Genomic DNA, 21,850 nt, shown 5'->3' on the forward strand with positions numbered 1-21,850 from the left:
GGGCAAAGCCGGAGAAACTTGTCTAGGATTTGGGATAAAGGATAGGGGAGTTTGTGAAAGTCTGCCAACCAGCTAATATTTCAGTAACATTATTGATCTAATCCAAAAAACTTATATATCTTGTAATACTTGGAATTGTCTTTGTTCCAAAAAGTTCTACTGTGCAAGATGAGGAAAAAAATAGACAAAGGTTTGATTACAGACTTTAGGCATGTTTTAGATATGCCATCTGAGCCACTGAGTATCTTGAGGATAAGGTCTAAAACCTTGAATTTATATTCTTAAGAGAGCCAGCACAGAAAGCAAAGAGTAGAGCTGATGTTTGTGTTATTACACAGCAATCTGTGTAATAGCGCTTGCTGCTGAGGTGTGCTCTATTACTCTGTTTCAGACCGTTTTTCAAAGGACTTAAAATGTCCAAGTGTATCACAGAACTGAAGCTGCCATTAAGAGGTGAAAGTAGTGCAATCAACTCATTACGAGGGGCAACAATTTTAAATCAGCTGGGGAAGTCAGAAAGCATTATTCAGAAGTGCTTAAGGAGAAAGCATTATATAGAAGTGGGTAATGAGAGCTGGGACTGAAGGAGAAATTCAAAAGCTCTTCTCTACAATGGGCTATAATTGATCATTGCATGGTACATCTGTGTAGTTGTAGGGTCTTCCCCCTCCTCACCTGTCTGTCCATCTTTAACTAACCAGCTTTTGTCTAGTAGGCAGATCTTCTCTGAGCATCATTCTGTTCTAACATCATGCTCATTGAGTGTGTTACAAGGTGAGCATTTCTGACAGACAAATGCAGCTATTTGTTAGCTGGGTATTTACAGCACTAGAGATCATCTTCTCATCAGCTGTTTTAGAGACTTCACATTAATAGGACCAGGGAACTGATCCTTGTTAGGAGAGCTCATGTTAAGCTGAAATTCAATATTTTCACTTACTGAATTTGAATTAGGCAGTAAATCTAATCTTTAGAAAATAGCATTCATCATGCACAATAGAATAATAGATAATTTAGATTGGAAGGAATCTTTTGTAGTCATACATCAGTCGGAGAGACTGGGGAGGAGCCAAACCCTTGAGCAGAGTTAAAGTCCCCTATGGTGAGATTGTTTAGGGCCCTGTTTGATGGGGTTATGAATATTATTAAGGAAGCTGATTCTGCAAACTCATGGGGTCCTGTTTAAATGTTTAGCTACTCTCATTATGACAAGCCTTTACTAATATCTCACCAGAATCTCCCTTCTTGAAATTTCTTTCTACTGCCCATTTTCTTATCCTTGTGAGAAAAGGATGGAATTACCAGTCAGGAAAGGACCCCAACTTAGGTTTCTCCTTTTAAGACTGAACAAATCCCTTACTGCCAGACTTTTCTTCTAATGCTTAGGCCACCTCTATCTCACTGTTTTGTTTGCAAAGATACAGTGGAAGATTTTTTTGAGTCTTGCTGAAGTCAACGTTAACACCATCCAGCCTTGTCTTTCTCTGACTCTGTCACACCATTACCAAAATTTACCAGGTCGGTGGGGCAAACTTTGTCTTCCACAAATCCGTGCTGGCTATTCCTTGTCAAATGTTTGTCCTTCACATGCCTGGACAGGGCTTTTAGGGGAATTTCCTTCATAGTCTTTCTTCTTACCACTCAAAGATGGTAGCATCTTCTCAATGACATTGCAGAGTTCTCAGTATCCCTGCTGCTCCTGGGGACGTGTCTGTATCCAATTTAAGTGATTCCTCAACTAATTTCTCTACTAACACAACCAGATGTAAAACATGAGCAAAAACCAAAATCTGTGTTGCTCAGGATTTCAGGTTCTTTTGTGTATGTGGAAAAAAGTTGGCTGTAAAGTTCTTGCAAGAGCTGGAGAAGTTTTGATGTTAATTTAATCAAGGAACTGCTATAAAGGCACTTCCTTCAGTAGCATCATGTAAGAATGCTCAGTGTCTGTTTTTCTGCTGATACTGGTAAGAAATATTTCCCAAGTTTTTCTCTTATGTCAGCTCCTAAATTCTTTCCTTTTTTCCTGGCCTTCATATTGTAGTAGTTGCACCGTGTACCTTTGTATACTATACAGTGTTTTTTAAAAATGTGTTTAAATTTTGGCAGTGCATGAGCAGTTACAAAACACTGTTGGGAGTTATGACTTATTTGTGTAGTGAGAGAAGTTTGGGGTGGGGTTTTTTTTTTGTTTTTTTTTTTTTTTTTTAGTTTTACAAGCTTTGTGGTAAATTAGTCACAGTTTACAATGATACCAGCCCAGAAAAGTTTACTGAAGCTCAGAGCCCAATAAACATGAAATTTACAGAACAACTTTGTGTGTGGAGCAATAATTGACCATAGAAAGCATCCCAAATATGGGTAGGGAAGGAGAAGTTTTTTTTTTTTTTTTTTTTTTTTAATTCAAGATGCCTTGGCTATAGTTCAATTTAAAGATAAGGGGAACTATACTAAAGCTGTGTTCTGTACTGTACAAATTGGTAATGCTCTTTTAGTTCTTCAAAGAAGAAACTAAAGAGAAAGTAGATTTTGGGGGCCTATTACAAAGAGTAAATAAGAAATTTTTTTCTGCATCTGATTTTGTTTGATTTTTTTTCTTCTTTCTTGATATTATGTCAATTATAGTCTTCATATTTGTGTTTGACAGATGCATTTTAAGAGAGCCCAGTATTAAAAATCATCTCTTTCAAGGGCATCCTAGTATTTCTTTGCTACTATCTTCTCTGAAATACCCTGACCTCTCTTCTTAATTGTAATAAAATTTTATGTAAATAGATGGTACCTTCTTTTTGGAACAGGTGCATTAATTTGACTAATTAAAAAGTCTCAGTTCCATCATAAAGGCATCATCTTCTTTCAGTGATTTATTGATACAGTTCAGTCTGTGAGAGTCTAGGCTGTGTATTTTAGGTAAACAGGTTATTCAGATGTGTGTATGTATCTCAGTAATGGCTCTGGTTTCCAAGAGAGGTGATGGAATTGTGAGCTCCCAGGTGTTGTAGAGTGAATCATCCCAAATACCTTTCTCCTAAGCATATTAGATTACTAAAGCATATGAACAGAAGAGCCAGTGTGATAAAAATATGGGTTTTTTTCACAGTGTGATAAAAATATGCTTTAATTGCTTTCACAACAGATGTGGTTATGGAGTCTGACCTCTAGTTTAGCAGTACCCTTGTAATCAACATCACTTCATTTCAGCTCTTTCTTCTCAACTGATAAACCATGTTCAATGACAATCTTTGTGATATGTTAACTTGTAGTTGCAAATAATGCAATGCATGTCCTAATCTTTCAAACACATTCATGTTGCAGTCCTGTCCTTTGGAGTAAAATTCAGAACAAACAATTTTATAGTCGGTTGCACTATGACAGAATTTACAAACAGAACTACTTGTGTGATTGTTGTATCTGTTTTTTTGGAGAAAACCCTTGAGTATGTGATATAAAACAGCTTTTGAAATTGGAGGAGTGACTATCTTGGAAAGTGAATCCACAGTGTTGTATAAAAATACTTGAACCTGCAAACTGAGAAACTGTCCTCTGTCTATGACGTGATGTTCGTAATGCAGATGCTGATCTACTTCTAGAGATATTTTAATCCACAATGAATGTGACACTGAAGTTAAGTGTTGGTATTAGTACCCTGTTCCTTAGCTGGAAATGTCAGTTAAGGCAGTGCATTAATAACTATGGAGTACATGGTGAATCTTTTAAAATTTGTATTCAGAAATTCCCTGTCACTAGTTTAATGAAATCATAGGCAACTTGAAGTCAATGTGACACAAGAAATGGTACTCAAATGTCTCATCTCTAATGAATGACAGTAATTAGCCATATTTCAAGGAAAAGATAATATATCACAGATAAGGAAGTTCATATTTCATAAAGTGCCCATTATGGGAGATGTAGGGCCAAATGAACTCTTATGTTACACTGTTATATAAGCTCTTCTGTCACAGAATATAATATTAAAATGATCATTCTAAAGTAAGTTTTAAAATGGAGAAAACTTTTGAAAATTGATGGCTTTAGTGAACAGTCAAAAGAATATATATTTATATATATTTATTTTTATAAGGGCTAGTGGAATACTCATTGGAATTAAAGAAAGGCAGTTTGGTTCACCTCTGGTCATTTCCACAGTGATTCAAACAGTGCCAGCTTTGTCTTTTTAAGAAGGCTAAAAATAAAACAATTGTTCTCAAGTATCTAAAAGTCCTTTGCTGCTTATAAAGCCTAGCATGCATCACTGACCCTGTGATATGGGAGCCTTGGAAATGATCTATGGAAAAGGAATGAGGCTTCCCACATTGAGTGGAGATCCAGATCTTTTTCTTCCGTGTTACAGTTGTCTGAGGTTCAATAGGATGTAGCTGATTGATACCAGAATCCAAATATCTGTAACTGGGAGTATTGGGTAAATAAAAATGTTTCAATTTACTGACTCTAAGGAGAAAACTCACCTTCTTTTTTTTTTTTTAAGTATTTTTCAACCTGTTTCCATAAAGATGATCTGTAGAGTCTTCTGTAGAAATATAGGTTTCTTATAAAAATTAATGCATGAAATTCAGTTTTCTCATAAATTTCAGTACTGTTTAAACAGACATTGTATTTGAAAAGATATGTAATTTTTCTTCAGCAGTACTTGAAATGGAGTCATAGGTATTTCTACAGGTGACAGATTCAGGGTAGCAATTTGGAAGGAATAAAAGATGTACTGTGGACTGGAACAATACTCCTGTTGTATGAATACTATCTGAAGCATCCCATTGATGTATTTGCATGTTCAGAGAAAATTAACACCGTTACAGTTCATTTTCCTTCCTTACAATGTGAAGCTGAGTTATCACTGTTCTAAGGTGTGGCTTCAGAAGTGCTTGAAATGCTTGCAATGCTCCAGATTGTCTAAAGTGTCATAATTAACAAAGTGAGGTTATTCCAGTATTATCTAAGAGTAATTTTTATAAACTGAGAAGTGTCTGTGGGGTATGGAGTCAGGCTCCCTGAAGTGTGAATGTGCTTTTGCTGATTGATAGTTTTGCATAATTTAAGTAGTAAAATCTTTACAATGCAGATGAGAACCTTTGAGGGAAAGCAAATATTGTAGTATTTCAGTAGCCTTGTAGCTATTTAAAACATTCCATAGTAAATTATGTTTATTTCATGTTTAAGTTTTGAAATGTTTCTTATGTATTAGTAGATATCCATCCCACTTTACACACAGAAAAACTGATAGAGAAAAATTGGAAGCAAGCCCAGGTTTTTTTTGCTCCTTATCCAGTGACCTACTCATAAGTGACAGTATTTATATTGGTCCTTCCCATCTAGATATGGCTTTCAGCATAAGAGAGGCAGTAAAATATAGCCCAGTAATTACTGCAGCTTCTCCTAAAAATACAAGGCTTAACTAGAACTCATTCAGAAATATGTTGTCAATTTAAAAACGCAAAATAAAGTGTTGGGATACATTTCTCCCAGAAGATTTTGCTATTGTAATGCCTATTGCTGTAGTAATCCATTTTTAGATGCCTGACTCAGAACTGAATCCAGAGCCATGTGTGGAGCAGAGCCAGGAGGGAATACTGAAAAGGGATGCCTCTTCAAAAGTACCTCAAACACAGCAGAAAGCTGATTCTGTCAAATCAGGATTTACATCTGAAAATGATCTCCTGGAGTTGTGCTTGTGCTTCTGCTCTCAAAAATCAGAGAGAGGGCTGCTGCCTTTCTCCTTTGTACAGTGCCTCAGACAGTCCCTGAAAAGAAGGGATGGGTGTGCCAGGCCGTCATCAGCCAGCAGGGAGAGAATCATTTCTGTGACCCAAATGTGAGGCTACAGGGTGCTCTTGTCATTTTCTGCCATAACTGTGACTCTGCTATTGTAGAGAAAAGGGTTCTTGAACTCAACAAATTTGGTGGAAAAATGATGTGTGACCTCAGCTGCTGTCCTGGGAGACAGAAGATGGGGATGGCTTTTATAATCTCTGCACTGAGTGATGTCCAAGCCTTTAATCCAGTTATACTGAAGTAATGTGGAGTTCATGAATTGCCCTTCAACTCAGAATCAAAAACTTTGTCTCTCTCTAGAAACATAATAGAAGTAGGTTACAAAACTGTACTTTGACCAGGTTTAATTAATCCTGAATTTTTCATTGTTCCATAGGAAACTTGAGCAGAAGAATGTTTACTTTTGTTTTCCTGCATGTACTTCTGTAAGAGAGAAACACTGAAGTCATTAACTATTTTTAAACTGCAGTAAATTCTGAATTTGTGAAAGTTTCTTTGTGTACGAACAAGAATTTATTTGGTTTTGGACTTAGGTATCAGTAAAATAACAGTCGTTTGCTTTTTGGTTTTGTTTTTGTCGGAGCATTTTTTCCTAGTCTTCCAGTGGTTAATACTTTTCACCTGTTTTTTATGATCTATGTAAAATCATGCCTTAACTTGAGCTGTCATAAATTTAAGAGCCACTTAAAGTTGTCTTGCCTTCATCCATTACGTCTCAGAGTCTTCAGCTTTTACTGGTACTTGTAGATTTTGATTTAATAGTCTTTTAAAAGTTGTTCAGTAAAGCAAATAGAGTTTTTGACACTTCAAAGCATATTTCCAGTTTATTCTGGACCTCTTCTCTGAATGCACTGCAATTCCCCATTTTCTTTCTACTTTGTGGACCAGTGCCAGTACCAAAGGATGAAATCTGAGAGTTGATCATAAACTGCTGTGGTTTTTTTAAGGCTTCATTCTTGGTAAGGTTCTGGTCAAAAATAATCATAATTTTACAAATCTGTGTAAAAGCATCCCTGCACTTGTCTGCTGCTGTTTCCCAGCTCCCCCTTAGGAATGAATGCATTCAGTGTTTAGGTAGGACCTTGCTTTCAGCTGTGTTGTGATGCATGCATCTCCCTTAACATTGTACAGAGTGTCCATCAATGGGAAATAACAATTTCATACAGATCAATGTCATTTATAATCTGAAAGCTTTATTGGAAAGACTTTATTCCCATGTAATGATTTAAGTAATGGCTTGTATGTGCTCAACTATCAGTTGTTATAGGATGGCAATAGATATAGTAGCTTCTACTTCATCACAAACACAATTTGTTATAACCTGCCTGTATTTTGATGTACACTCCTATTTGGATCAGTCAGTTCTGGTGCTGAACTGAAAGCAAGATCCACTCATAGGTTTTCAGTTATGTGCTAATCCCTTGCAGCTTTGAAATATGACCTTTTTTGTTCTGTTGCTCTAGCAGTTTATCTAATGAAGTATGAACATATTTTTTTACAGAAAATTTCTTCAAAACTATTTCAAACTGAAGCAATAAGTAGTTTTTTCTAAGTTCCCAACATACTGAGGGTGTGGGCAGTACATTTTAAATTTATTAAGCTATTATCTAGATTTACTGAATATAGATAATTTTCTTTTGACCTCATGTGTTTATAATAAATTTATAAACTCGTAACTGAGCCTCCTGCTAGAAAGAAAATGTCAAATACCATATTTCCCCCTGCCTTTCAGCTATCAAACTCTTGCTGACAGGTGGGAATAACCATTTGATTCATGTCAGCAGAGATTTGTGAGGTGTTAGCTTGGGTAATGATCCTAAATTAAATCTCTGATTACCTCCTCATTTATGTCACTGTAGCTGTGAATCCGGAAAATCCATTTAATGTTCTTGGGGAGGGAAATAACAGACTTTAGAAAAGAAGAGTTCTGAGTTGAAGTAAAATGTCATGTTATTAGTCTGACTTGAAGCTAGAATACTTCCTCACTTAGGAAGATGTTTTGAGTGATTTCTGGTAAACAGTGGTGCTGCTGTAGTGCTGCTTATGTGCTGTTCAATTTTTAACTAGGTTGGTCAACATCTGTGTTCAGCCTGCAGCATCTTCCCAGTGGAAGCTCAGTCTGTAGCTCTAGGACAGGCTTAGTCCATGGATTACTTTTTGCTAACAGAAATGATTTATAGAAGCTCCCATAAGGAGAGAAGCTGTGAGGCAAAGCACAGACAGCTTTCCATGCTGTAAGGGAGAAGATAGGAAGTAAGAGTCTGACCTATTTTTGAGATGGCATTTCAAAGCTTTTGCTGTTGGACTTTTTATTTTATTAAAATACTTTATGTTACTAAAGGAAAGTTGAAAAGGATTTCTAAATATTTTAGTTTATTGCTGCTTGTTTGCAAGTGTGGTTGATCTTCCTTGAAGTCTCAGATTATAGGAGAGTGTTAATACAGTGGTTGTTTTGAAATGTGATCTGCCTTGACTAACAGGCATGCTGCACATTGATGTGAGGTACCTGCAGTACGTGCATGAGGCTGGGAGGAACCTTTACACTCAGTAGTGTTTGACAGCAGTGAGTACAAGGTGCTTGGCTCTGTCAGATACCTATTGCAGGTGTGCTGGAACATTGATTTGTTTCAATGCCTTGTTTGCAAAGTAAAGAAAAAAAGGCTGATAGTATTTTCAGGAATGTGTATTTACAGCAGTAGGCATGGACTGACATGGTTCCTGGATGTAAAGCTTTATGTAGATTCATAAACTCTTACATTATTATGCCATCTCACTATTTCATTGTAGTGTAACTGCATATTTTTATTCAGGCATTGCAACTGAAATTCAATGACTGTTGAAAATCTGGAAGGGGAAGGTATTTCCATAGTATTAAATTATTTCTAGCTGGCAGCTTCCTCAGAGCCTTTAAGAAATTGGTATTTTGCATAATTTTTCAAAGGTTCCAAATAAGCTGCTTTTTGCTTAACTTTCCTTGTTCGCAGTTGCCATCAAATACCCTGTAACACTTCAGAGAGAGGATGGAGAGAGCACAGGATGAGCTAAACTCATCCCATGGCCCAAATCAGAGGACTTTTGTGTCCTTTCTATCTGCTGTGAGTCTTCTCTGCATTTTGCTCTTCAGCATCTGGACATCAAACTCTCCAGATGTCCTGAAGTGTATTAAGTACTTCCACAGAGTGTTTTGGCTGACTCAGCCAGCAGTAACAGAGGACACTGCATCTATGCCAGTGTTATTAAAAGCACAGACTCAAGTCTAACACTGCAGCAGTAGGCAGCCATTTGTAATGAAACATGCTGCCAGTGGGAAGAACAGGGCTGTCTGGATGGTAAATAAAATTGCTAAATATTTTCCAAGTAGTGAATGGCAAAATTGAGTTACAGTCTGCTTTAAATTATTTACAGAAGAATTTAAATTTGCAAACTTATTACAGCAAGCTGCTGCTTCTAACAACACTCAAGTTCTTGAAAATTCAATGCTAAAATGAGTTATTACAAGTGAGTTAGCTGTCTGAAATTAAATTAGGTGATAAACAATCCATTTCTCTGCAGTAAATTGGCATTCATGACAACTAGTTCTAGTATGCACCTGAACCCCTTATTCTTGGCACTTCATAAAGTTTCAATTGATAGCAATTTGTATTGACAGACTCTTATTGAATATAATTCTCAACAGAAACTAGCTAATCAATTAATTAATCCTAGTGTTACTCAAGTTTGTTTTTATGTTGCTCCATCATTCAGAAAATTAACTGTTAACATTGTTTACAATTAATATAACTTAAACACTTTAGTTTTCATTGGCTGAATTACCAAGCTTAGACTAATTAAGTAAGCATTAAAGCCTTCTGTATTACTAGCAAAACTGAAAATTATGCATGCTAAATTGAAAAACACACAACAAAAAATTATTCTATAATACATATCATTATGCAGGATCTCAAAACAGAATGTTTAGTCTTGCATTTCCTCTTGAAAGCTGCTTTTGGCTGCATGTGAAAAGTCCTAGCCTGTTCTGAATTGACTTGAGGGAGTAATCATCAGCAATATTATGATGAAAAGCACCATCCAATCATGTTCTTCTAAGGCTATCTAATAACTATTTGCATCTTCCCTCACATTTAAATAAGGCTTTCTTAGAATTCAGTGTTGCAAAGGAGCAAATCCATCCCGCTGCCAGATGATTATGGACAGATGCTCTAAGAATGTGACTGCAGTGATAGCGCAGAGAATGCCAGGATTGATCAGCTTGGAGCCCCCTTATTGGAGTCACAGGGGCTTCCCTGGAGAGCGAGGGCCTGCTCACCTGCCTCTGACTGCAGCAGCAGAACCTGCATTAACTATTTTGATTTGTGTTGACAAAAAGTTAATTACATAATATTAAACCCTTAAATTCCATTAGATGCACTCTTGTCTTATTAAACATGAGTCCTGGCCTGGAGCCCTACTTTGCCCATGTAAACACAGCATTCCTCTTGCAGATTAGGAGAGTGGCCCTGCTCACCCTTATATGAATAAAAGCCTTTCTTTCATGGAAAGTAGAACTTTCTGCTTCTGAGAGAGCTCTAGATTTAAAAGCTAATATTAGTCTTGTCTAGGTGGCAATCAGGAGGGCTATATGTTTTATTTAGGTCCATTAGTAACATTTGTGTATGATTCTGTTTACCTCTGGTTTTCTTCAGCAGTTTGTACTGTGTGCTGATTTTGAAAGCTTTTTCAAATATCTTAATGATGTATATGGTGTGTGGTGGGTACCTCTTTACTTGGTCACTGAATAACTGAATACAGTGCAAGAATTTTAACAGTGGAATAAGGTCATTTTCATCTTATGAGGCATGGTTTCAGGGAGGTGGAGGACACACAGAAGTCATCCAAATGGCTGCTTGCTTCTTGTGGGACTGGCTGGAGGAGAAGCTGGAAGGAAACCTGGGCTTTGTGTCCAACCAAGAGGTGCTGTGGTAGTTGAGCTGCCTCAGAAGGAATACCCCAAATGTCTTTTTCTTTGTTGCTTCCTTACCTTGGAAACAATCAGGGATTCTCTCAAAATCACTCCCATTGTCTCCTAATTACTGTCTACTAGATTGAGCCTGAGAGATATCAGACAGATCTCTTTGATATACTAATATAATATTAAGGTACAGGACTTTTTATTTTTCTAGTAGATAATTTAATCTAAGTCAGAATCTGACCTGTGGGGATGAAGGAAGCCTTACATGAAATACTACAAAATTTCTGGTGCATACTTTTTTCAGACCTCTTTTAACACAGGAGGGCTAGGATGTGATAAATCAGTTTAGATACCGAAGAACTTGATTGGGATACTCAATTTTACTATAATAGCCTAATCTAAAATACTCAGTCCTTTTCAGCTCCTCTATACTCTTTCAAAATTGCTCCTAACAAGGACAATCTCTAAAAATGGGGCATTTGAGACGAGTTAATGGTGCTATAGCTACTCAGGATAACCATTACCGGAGAGTAGCATTCGCTGCCTAAGCACAAGGCTGGATTCAGTGAATAGTATCAAAGGCATTCTCTAGCAACTTGGAGAGACTTGAAAAGAAAGAGATATTTACCAATTGAGATGTGCAGTTAGACAAAACCACAGGTTTAAAATAGCCCACAACTTCAATGTAGAAGGAAATGCAAAGTGAAAGAGATGTTAACCTAGTTTTCAAGTTCCTTTCTGCTTAGATTTTTGCATCAAGTTAAACTCCAGGAATTGGGACTTACCTTATTCTGGCTTCATTTCACTTTCAACATCAATTCTTTGATATTTTTATCAATGCTTATTCCACTTAGTTTGCTCAAAGACAATCTCATTGCACTGATTCCCTCACTTTCTCTCAAAGATTTTCCTGCAATGAAATGCTTGCCTTTAAGTTTCCAAGTTTGATGGTATAGTGCTGCATTGAAATATGAATCCTGCACAACTTAACTTGCTGTGGAAGTTTGACTCGCCTTATTGATAAGTTAGATTTAAGTGCTCACCATGACCATTAGCAATTTCTCTGTAATTATGTGAAAAGTTAAAATAACATGAGGAAAGGACACAGAATCAGGCTTTTTAATATGTCTGGGGAAATGGAAGTGATGAAAATAAGGTTTCTCTGGGAAATCTTAAAAAAAAAAAACTGTGAAGAAAATGAAAATATTTTTGGTTTATTTCTGTTCTTTGTCAACAATCTAATCACTTCAATATTTAACTGTGGTGTTTTTTTGAAAGAACTGCTGTTCTTTTTGGAAAGAGAGGGCAATGTATCTGAGTATGGATAGATAGGGGTAAACTGGCTAGGGTTTTGTTGGGGTTCTTGCTTGGTTTTGCTTTTTGTTGTTGTTTTTAAAGAACACCACTGCCATCCCTGCCAAGACTACAGACTTTCTAGCCTTGAGAAACTTGAGCAATCAAAGGCTGTTGCTCAGATCACCTAACCCAACTCCAGCCTGCCAAGGTGAAGGCACGTCCCTGAGCTGTTCTTTGGCACAATTTTGCCCATCTTTACCTGTTGCCAAGTCTCAATTCCGCTTTGGGAGAGGAAGCAGCAGTATTGGAATATCTTTGTAAGTCTCTTCCATCCTGGCAAAGAGACACGGTTGACTCCATTAGTGATAAACATTAGAACACTGTGTGCCTTTTACTTCAGAAGCTTTTGGCCTTCAAGGTTGCATATTTATTTCTAATCAATTAAGAAAAATTGAAAGAACCAGGAAAAGCCATATATATTGCATGCAGAGATGATATCATAAGTTACTGTGTCTTTTATTTACTGGGTTATTTGGAATACATCTACAAAGACACAAAGCTTGCTGCCATTGATCATTCACTGCCAAATTGGTTTCTGCAAATAAAGCAGCTGGAGGAAAGCAACTTGATGGACGGGGAGGAATCCAGCTAAAAGTGACTTCTCTTGGGAAAAAAATTATTTACTGCTAACAAAGATTTTTTTTTGGTTCTTTTTCTTAATTGTGACTCAAGTTTTGTGATGCATAGCATCACAAATGGCAAATCTACTTCCTGAGATGTTGGCACTGAGAGCAATCAGACTGGTGACTGGGAGAAGGCATGGAATAAAAATAACATTGAGAGCAGTTGATTATATTAATAAAAGCATATGCAGTCATAAGGAAAGTTAGGTCTTCTGCTTTGAATTAAATTAGTGCTTGCAAGGTTACTGACACCCTACTAAGTGAAAATGTTCTGCCTTCTGTCTGATGTCCCCATTCCTGAGCAGACCTGCCACTGCAGGATGAAAGGATACCTTAAAATTTGCAACACCTTCCTTAGTTCCATCACCTTTATTTTATTTTATGTTCCTGTATTTAAGCCAGACCAGAATCTCACTCCAAATTTTCACCTTATTTAAATGAAGAATGGTTTCCTCCCACTCCAAGAGTGCTATATAAGCACAAACATTTTCAAGCAATAGCATCTCAAAGTACAGAACTACTTTCTTCTTCATGTTGTGTTATCCGACCTTTCATTGGCATGCCAGTTTAATTAATGGTGCATAATTGCATCCCACTGCTGACAAAAAGCTGCAATGTTGTTTGCTTTTGTTAGTCAGGGCTAATTATCTGTAAAGTCACCCTTTTGAATTTTCTACAATCAATCATCACCAGTGTACGTAAAAAAAGAAAGCTATTTCATCAAAAGGTGGATTTCTCTCAGCCCACAGTTGTGTACATAAATACAGCAGTGTCCTTTCTGTCATCTTTTTACCTCAAGAAAGTGATGACTGACAAAGACTCACTGGAGCAGGGTATTGAGTCTTCCTAGAGAAACTGTTCTCTCTAAATTTGAAATTTGAAACTTACCACTAGGTGAGGTTCTTCTTTTAATTGAGGTATTTCTCAATGGGAAAAAATGTGTTGTGTTTCTACAAGAACTTGAAGTTTAGAAGGGAACCCCTAAAGGCCTCAGCTTCTCTCTGGGCCACAGAACTGCTGTGACTTTTTGTCCCTCTCTGCTTATATCAACTCTCATTTTTGACGATTTTCTAAATTTCTTCTGGAGGCCAGGATTTATCTTTATACTAATACGCATCAAGCCTTTTTACTCAAGAAATAATGAGCAGTTCCTAGTCTAAAAAGCTTGATGCAAGATAAAAAAAAAGTATTATTTGTGTCACATAGTTTACCTGTAAACTGTTTTTCTTAACAGATCATTTTGACTTACTGGACTGTTTTCATTTACATTCATTTTTTTAAAAAACCAGAATTTTATTAAGGTGGGTAGATAATTGTAACTGTAATATTGTTGAGATCATTACTAGCTGTACATGTGTATAAGATTTGGCAGCTTTTTCCCTTTCAAAACAGCATTTCTTTTGTTTGTTTCAGTGTTACCTGTTTAAAGATAAAGAGCTGAAAAGAAAAGGCTGCAGATAAAGAAAAACTTGGACTTTAGAAAAGTTGAACATTGTTAGAAGTGGATGATGTGGTGTCAGAAGTGGTCTTTTAAAAATAAGTCTGTATCTGTATTTTGTGCAGGGCAAAATACAGAATGCCTCAAAGAACAGCTGCAGAAATGTTAGATCTTAATGAAAGTGTTGGAAAGACTTCCACAGTCACTGTCAGTCAGCCTATGACCTGCTCAGAGTCTAAGCAGAGCAATGATCACAATTGATCATCCCTCCTTGAAATGAATACAGTAAATTCAGGCGTGGGATGTGATCTAGTGAGGGAATGTGGTACTTTTGTTCTTCTCAAATAAAAGTGAGCAATATAATCTGACTGCAAGAAAGATCTATACCCCTCAGCAGAAGAACACATCAAAGATTTTTATGGCTAGTACAGTTAATTGGACTATTCTAAAAATCTGTATATCAGTCAACAGGCAAGTCTGTCCTTTAGCAATATAATAAGCGGTGAAAAGTGTAACTTTGGGTATTTGATCCTCTGTAAAACATTTGTAGGCTCCTTAACTACTGAAAAAAAAAAAACTTAATGGAAGTTCATCTAAGCAACAGAGCACTGGAGTGTTTAAATTACTCATCACATGGGAGCAGATAGAGGACTCCCATTATCAGCCTGCTTGCAAAACTGCTTGCATGCTTTCCTTCATTTCCTCTTCCTACACTTTTCTAACACTTGGGTGGATGTTATATGTGCATTTTTGAGCCATGGGGTGAGAGGAGAGAGCAGAAGGGTGTCTGGCAGCTCAGCAACACTAACTGCACAAAAAAGATTGCTCTGTGGTGCTGTGACATCTTGTGAAAGAGTTATTAAAGCTTCTGCTGCTCATAACCAAACATGACAATAGGCAAATGTCCCAATGCTGAGAATGCTGGAGTCAAAGCAGGGCCTTAGAGCAGGTCAATTATTTCAATTATCTGGAATTCATGATGAAAAACAGCAGCAGCCTTCAGGAAATATGCAAGAGTCTGGCAACTGCTTGATCATTTATGACAGTGGCTGCCAAATTTCACATCCCATCAGGTTTTTGCAAAGGGAGAGCTTGGAGCAGGTGGAATATTTTAGTTACCTTTGCTCCATCACAGCACAGTTCTCAGGAGATCCAACAGGCCACCAATTGCTCAGGTATGGCATCACTGGCAAAAATCACATGGCAATAAGCAATCCCAGGGTAGGCAGAGGGGGAGTGCATGGAGCAGATGGATTGCTTCAATTATTTGGGCCCCTTGATGAATAAGAACTTCAACTGCCATCAGCAGATCCTGTGGCAGGCAAGTAATGACTGCACTGCTATGACATAATTTAAAAATCTGGTGTGGTTTAAGTATTTCAACAGCTGTAGAACTCAGATTTGTCTTAGCACTGGCTTGACCCACAGCCACCTCCAGTGCTGAAGAGGGAACACTGAGAAAATTGTTTGTGAGTGCTTCCAAGTACTTTATGGCATTTCACAGTTTGTTTTTACACTGCAGGGAGAACACTGACCCAGCACCAAGCTTGTTGTTGGCACCTTTCGATTTTATTGTTTTTCAGAAGTCAGCTGGGGAAAACTAAGGACTATTTAATGTCAGTGCCAGGACAGAAACCAACAGCTTAGCTCTGGTTATGAATAGATTTAAGAAGGCCTTAGCATCCAGAAAATTATCCTTACTTGTATGTTATACTAGGTTCAAAATCTGATAGGCCTCAAATTTGTTGTGAAAAAAATATTTAAGAGCATGCTCTCTTATTTTGCCTTCAGTCTTCCTTCAGCCTGTTGCTAACATAGTCTAATTTCTCTTTTTAAATTTATTTTGATGTTAAAACAAGTTTATGATTTTTGGTATTACAATAAAAGGTACATGGTACCTTACATCACCATCCCCTTTCAGCTAGAAGCTTTTTATTGACTCTGGTGCACAGAAATCTAGTTTACACATTAAAAGCTAAAGAACAAAGAATACTATAGAATTAATAAACTTTAAAAACCAAATCCCATTTGAGTTTTATCAGATCTAAAATCTGCTATCTGTTTTGGTTGAGCCTTGAAGGCATACGAGAGAGTCAATAGGAAGCTTCTGTTTCAGCTAGTATAACTTGTTAACATCTTCCAAAAGCTAATGTTATAAAAGATTTGATTTCTAAACCCTTCAGTGCCTTTAAATTCACCTCAGCACCTTTTTCCTCCCCATCATCTCACTTTAACATAATGAGGGGTATTGATTACATTCCATCCAAAGAAAAAGCAATCATCATAAATATCCTTTATCTGACCTATTTCCCATTGCAGGGGAAACGGCTTCTAATTTGAGATCAAGAAATTACTTTTGATAGGAACAAATATCACAAACTGATGCAGAATTTTGTGCTTTTTCTCAATTTCCTACTGGTTTGAAATCTGCAAAGTACCAAACACTTGTCACTGCTGGTCATTCCCACCCAAAATTGTCTAGAAGTTACTGAGATCACTTTCTTGCCTGCTTTTACATCTTTAGTGTAACGAGTGGCATTTTAATGGCATTCAAGTGGTCACCTCTTGAGATTGGCTTTCCCTTTTTTTCTTCCCTAACAAACAGTGTTAACTCAGAATAGTTCAAAATCAGGTGTAGATTTAGGCTCTTGCACAGTCTGCTCTTCTGTTCAGATCAGGTTTGTGTCTGCCCCTGTGAGTCAGAATGCTAATACACAGTTGCCTTGAAAATTGAGGACTTTAAAATATTAGGGTTGGATTATACTTTTCTCACTTGTGGTTCACTTAGCTAAGACAGGGGCATGTTTCATGCTTTTCTTGTAACCATCAAAACTTGTAATTTGCTTTGGACTGAGTTTGTTTTTAATGGAAGTCCTTGAGAAGCTACAGATATACAGCAGTAATAAAACTAATTATTTCAAGTCTTGTAAAAAAACAGTGAAAACTGAACGCATTGCTTTTAAGGAAAAGGTTTTGTGGTGTTTTTTTTATTTTTTAACAACATGCTGAAGATTGACTCTCCTCTAGTTAGGTCTTTTCATGCTGTTAGAACAAGGCACAATTAACCCTTTATTCTAGAAACAGTTTGTGACTGAGTCTGGCAGGGTGGGGCAATAGCAGAAGCTTGGTAACATCCAAAAAAGAAGAAATAAAACTGGAATTACAATGGCTTTAGGTGAGAGAGGGATAGGAAGAGAAATGAAGAATAAAAAATAATAAAGCAAAGAACTGGAGGTGACTTTCAGTGGGGAATTAGGCTGAAAAGGGTCAGGAGATCCCAAATGGGCAGAGAGACTCTGGAGACCAAAACAGAGTTGTGAGTGATGCTGAGAGGAAAGCCAAGATCTTATAGGTCTCATGGAATTGAAAAGAAGAGTAGCAGAGACAGGCTACCTGAAGAGAAAAACAACAGAAGGAAGAAAGGAAGAGGTGAATAGATGACTCTGGGAGAATATTTTTTAAAACTGACAGAAAGGATTGGAAAACATATATCTATATATATCAGAAAGGAATCTGGAGGAAATGTAAGTGAGCTAGATGATGTGAAATAACAATGGACAGGTGAAAGAATGGTATTTGTTTGAAACCAAGATTAGCTTGCACCTTTTTTATTTTAGACAATCACAAGTTACAATTGCAGGTTTTTGCTTTGTGTTCTATGGCATTATCGTGCCCATTAAATAACTGTCTGGTTTCCTTCCAGAGAAAACTTTGCTTCTTCCTACTCCAGTAAAGCAATTTAAGTGGATACAGAACTTCCTCATATTCTAGAGCTTTATATTCAAAGTACTTTGTACTTGTGTAATATACTGATAGGATCTTATATCACAATTCTCAGCCCCTTAGAAATATTGTCCCAGGAAAGCCAACAGGTAGTATTTTTAAACAGCTGTCAGCTCAGGGGAAAAAATATTGTGTTTATATGTGTGGTTTTCCAGAAAGCCTATTTCACCTTGGGAACACTTAGCTAGAGAGTTGACCAAAACTAAACCTCCAAAAACCGTAGAAAAATGTTTCAGTGTGCTGTGGTTTTAATTGAAATACCTCTGCATCCATTTTTCACCTTCGACACAATGCTCTCATACAGTGGTCCTAGAGATAAAGCCATTGAAGATTGTATTTGAAGGAATGAAGATAGTTTTTATTGGTGTTCTTTTAGGATCGGCCACAAGGACTGAATAATGCTCCCAAAGAAATACGTTTGGATGAAGATGACTGAACATGCAGATCCAAAGGCCTTTTAGGATATGGTGAACCTTTGGCCTTGGATGAAGAATGTTCTTGGATGAAAGAACTCCAGCTGAGAGACTTTGTCTTTGCCTTTTGCCTTGCAAAGATATGAAAGACAGAAAGGAAGCAAAGATTTGCAGCTGAATTCTTGCAGGGTGCAGTTAAGTGGCTGACACTGGCACGCAGCCAGCCTCCCTCAGTACTGTGGAATGTCACGTGCTTGTACCCTTTACCTGTCTCCTGGGACTCCCCAAAAGCCTCACACACATTTTTATGGTTTCTTGCTTTTTGTTTGCAAGTTATATTAGTAAATTTTAATTACATAGTTTCTGCAATGATGTTAGCACCTCTGGGGTTTCTGTATGTGTAGCTCTAAAATGCAGAAGATATTTATGCTTGGTTGATCAGATTGTACCATGATTGTACCTGCAACTGAACAGGCAGTTAACTAATAATCTTAGCTTTTCTTCATGGCTAATGACTTGCCTAAGTTTAAAATGGCAAGAGTTCAGTACCTCAGTCAATGAGCTGACATTCACAATGTGGTCAGCCACAGCTGCCTGGGCATTCAAACTGATTTCTACCTTGAACCTCTGTGTTAAGTCAATAGGAGGATATATTTGTACATTTCCTGACTAAATATTCAATACTTGAAACTTGATTATACATTTAATTATTTCACCTCCTGAAGTGTCCTTATTTTCACTTTATTATAAATTGCAGCTCTGTTAGACCAGTTATGTTTAATATCTTAGAATTACTTGAACCACAGTGTTTGCTAAGGTTGACCTTCAAAATCTGTCTGTATAAAGACACGTTGCCTAACCACGCTGGTTACCGAAGTAATTCTGCTAATGTGAAAAAAAAAATTACTGCCTATAGAGAAATACTGTACCAAAGTTAAAGGGCTCACTTTGCCTTTGTCTTTCCTTGAATCAGTCCATGTGGAGAGAGGTTTAGTGGTTTTCACCGTCCTGGGTAGTTTTGTAGTTCTCCTGTTGTCATACCAAACCCCACATCACAGTACCTTTTGTGCCATCTAGGCTTGCTTTAGTAGGTCTGCAAGAATTTACAGTATCTCTGTTCTAAATGTGACCCCAAGCCCATGTAGTCACCACAATTCTCAAAGGACAGACTTGAACAGAAACTCTTTCATCAAAAAGTGCATCCTCCTCCAGGGTAGCTTAGGTGAGCCTAGACTTCCCAGATAAGGACATATTAATTCTCCTGAATATGCTCTGCCACTTAGAATTTTTCTTCATCAGCTATTTCTTTTCTTTCCCTCCCAGCTGGTCTAGCTTTACAAATGCAGTTCTAGAAGGTGTTTTTAGCCAAGGAGACCTTTCCATATGATGATATGACAACTGCCTCTTAACAGCCCTTAGCTTTTTACCTGAAGAGCTGGGAGACAATAGCCTGTCTTCAACATGTGGCTTTGCTTGCTTTTCTCCTTGTGTCTCCCTGTGTCTCTTCCTCTCTCCCTCTAATCTGACCTTAATTGTTCATACAGGTTGTGCATGGCTACTGGAAATGCCAGTTACTGCAGGTTTTCTTTGCTGGGCTGAATAATATAAAATAATTCCTGCTGAGATACATGTGTGTGTGTTTGTGTGTGCAAATTGTTAACATAAGCTGCTACCAACTTGTAAAAATGCATTGAGACTACTGGAATGTGTGTATACATAAAGCTAGAACATGGGATATGTAGGTGCTGGACAGTTCAACTGCATGGTTTATCATTGGTTATTAATGTACTGATGCTGTTTTCTTACTGACCAAATAAAAGAAACCCTTACCAATGCCTTGCTATTGAGTAGTGTGTGTGTGGCAAAGAGGACCAGGGTGTTTCTCAATTAGAAGACAAAATACCAGGAGATATGTCTGGCTTGACCAAAGCAATGTGTTTTTACAGTGATCATGCCCAAAACCAAGTCAGTCATGGATTAAATTGAAATATATATGTGAACTTAAGTTCTCCTCTCCATTGGCCACTATTAAAATTGTGCAGCTTTTCTGATTTTGAAAAATTCATCCATGTCAGATAATGTTTTTGTGTGCCTCTGCAGCTTTTCCTAAGACTGGGGCTTCCTCTGTTTCTGGGCCATCAGGGGAGTATTTACTCTTTTACAGAGTTATTTTCTGTGTGTTTGCTGAAGATGTCAAGTGGAAAAGTTTGCTGGTCAGGTATGTGGCTTTCAGTCCAGCTTAGTGCTTTGTTCCTCTGATGCTGGAGCTACCATGCTATGTTTTAGATGTGTTGCTGCTTCCAAAAGGTGAATAGCAGTCAGAATTAGAACACAAGATGTTTCCTTTTCCATGTGTTTTCCAGATATTCCTCATATCCTTTTTTCACCTTGTTTTAAGCATCAGTAGTACTGTTGTGTTGGCAAAATGGTGTTGTGTGTTTACCTCCTTGGTCACTTGTGTAGCTTCATCTCACTTGGATAGAAATTCTCATGCTAATTTACTACTACTCTACATAATTAAGAGTACTGTAAGTCCATGATATAATTCTGAAGGAACGTTAGAAAAAGAATTGCTAGATAATTTGCATGTGAGGATTTCCCCTTGTATTTCCCATTTGGTGGATGTGCTCAGAAGTTCTTTACTTCAATCAGCTCTGATAGGTCTATCTTCACATAGAAGGGACACGATAAAAAGGTCTTCTATTAGATCCTCTTTTTTTGTTTGTTTGTTTTTGGTTTGGTTTTTTTTGGAGGGGGGGAGGAGTGGGTACATAAAGAATCTCCCTTTTGACTTCTTTTAAATCTGAACTTCTGTGCTTGACTCTTGGTTAGGAGATGATGCAAGATGAGACTCATTTTTTGTCTAAAAACATTGAGCCAACCTTAAATTTATATGGGGGCTTTCTTTTTGCTCCTTTTTTCTTCTGTTTGCTTTTGTTTCTCAAAGACAAATGCAAGGGGTGACGTATCTACTCCACACAGAGTAGATGCTTGGTATTGTGGATTCATTTATCATGAAGACAAAACATAACAAGATCCTGAGGCTGAGCCTGAAAGTCAGAGAATTTGATCAGGAAAGATGATGCACATTTTTAGAAGCCAAAGTATTTTATTATTGGAATGCATCATTCAGGGAATATGATAGATTTTCCATTAGTGGAAGTCTTTGATCAAAACTGCATCTCTTTCTAAAAGAGGAGCTGCCTCAAGAGCGAGCAGCTGAGCTTGATGCAGAAATTATTGAATGAGGGAGATTTGCCCTTTTCTTTATGCAGGATGAGTCAGATATGGGTGCCATAATGCCACAAGTAGTAGTAGTTATTGTATAAAAGATTAGACTTTTTCTACAGAGACGGCACTTGGAAAAAACTGTTTCAAGAGAGCCTAAAGCAACTGCACCTCATGCTGCTGGCATCAGAGGATGTGTATGACAAATGGTAAAGTTAATTTTAAGGGTAACCTTGTGTACATGTGATCTCAGTAATGTCTGATGAAGCAGACAGAT

At 37.3% G+C, this 21,850-nt stretch overlaps 1 protein-coding gene across 3 annotated transcripts in view; it reads left to right on the top strand.

Moving 5' to 3' along the window:
- The window catches only part of ATRNL1 (attractin like 1), a 425,510-nt gene that overhangs the window by 321,603 nt on the left and 82,057 nt on the right, over positions 1-21,850 (top strand). Inside the window, exon 28 of one of the 3 annotated variants that reach the window (XM_030950738.1) lies at positions 18,309-20,178. The exons of the other annotated variants lie outside the window; for them this stretch is intronic. Coding sequence (XP_030806598.1) covers positions 18,309-18,368 — 60 coding nt within the window. The 3' untranslated portion in view covers positions 18,369-20,178. Of the gene's footprint in view, positions 1-18,308; positions 20,179-21,850 lie in introns of those variants that run through there. 3 annotated transcript variants of the gene reach the window in all.

This window comes from Camarhynchus parvulus, chromosome 6 (genome assembly GCF_901933205.1).
Source record: "Camarhynchus parvulus chromosome 6, STF_HiC, whole genome shotgun sequence".
In the NCBI taxonomy this organism is placed as follows: Eukaryota; Metazoa; Chordata; class Aves; order Passeriformes; family Thraupidae; genus Camarhynchus; species Camarhynchus parvulus.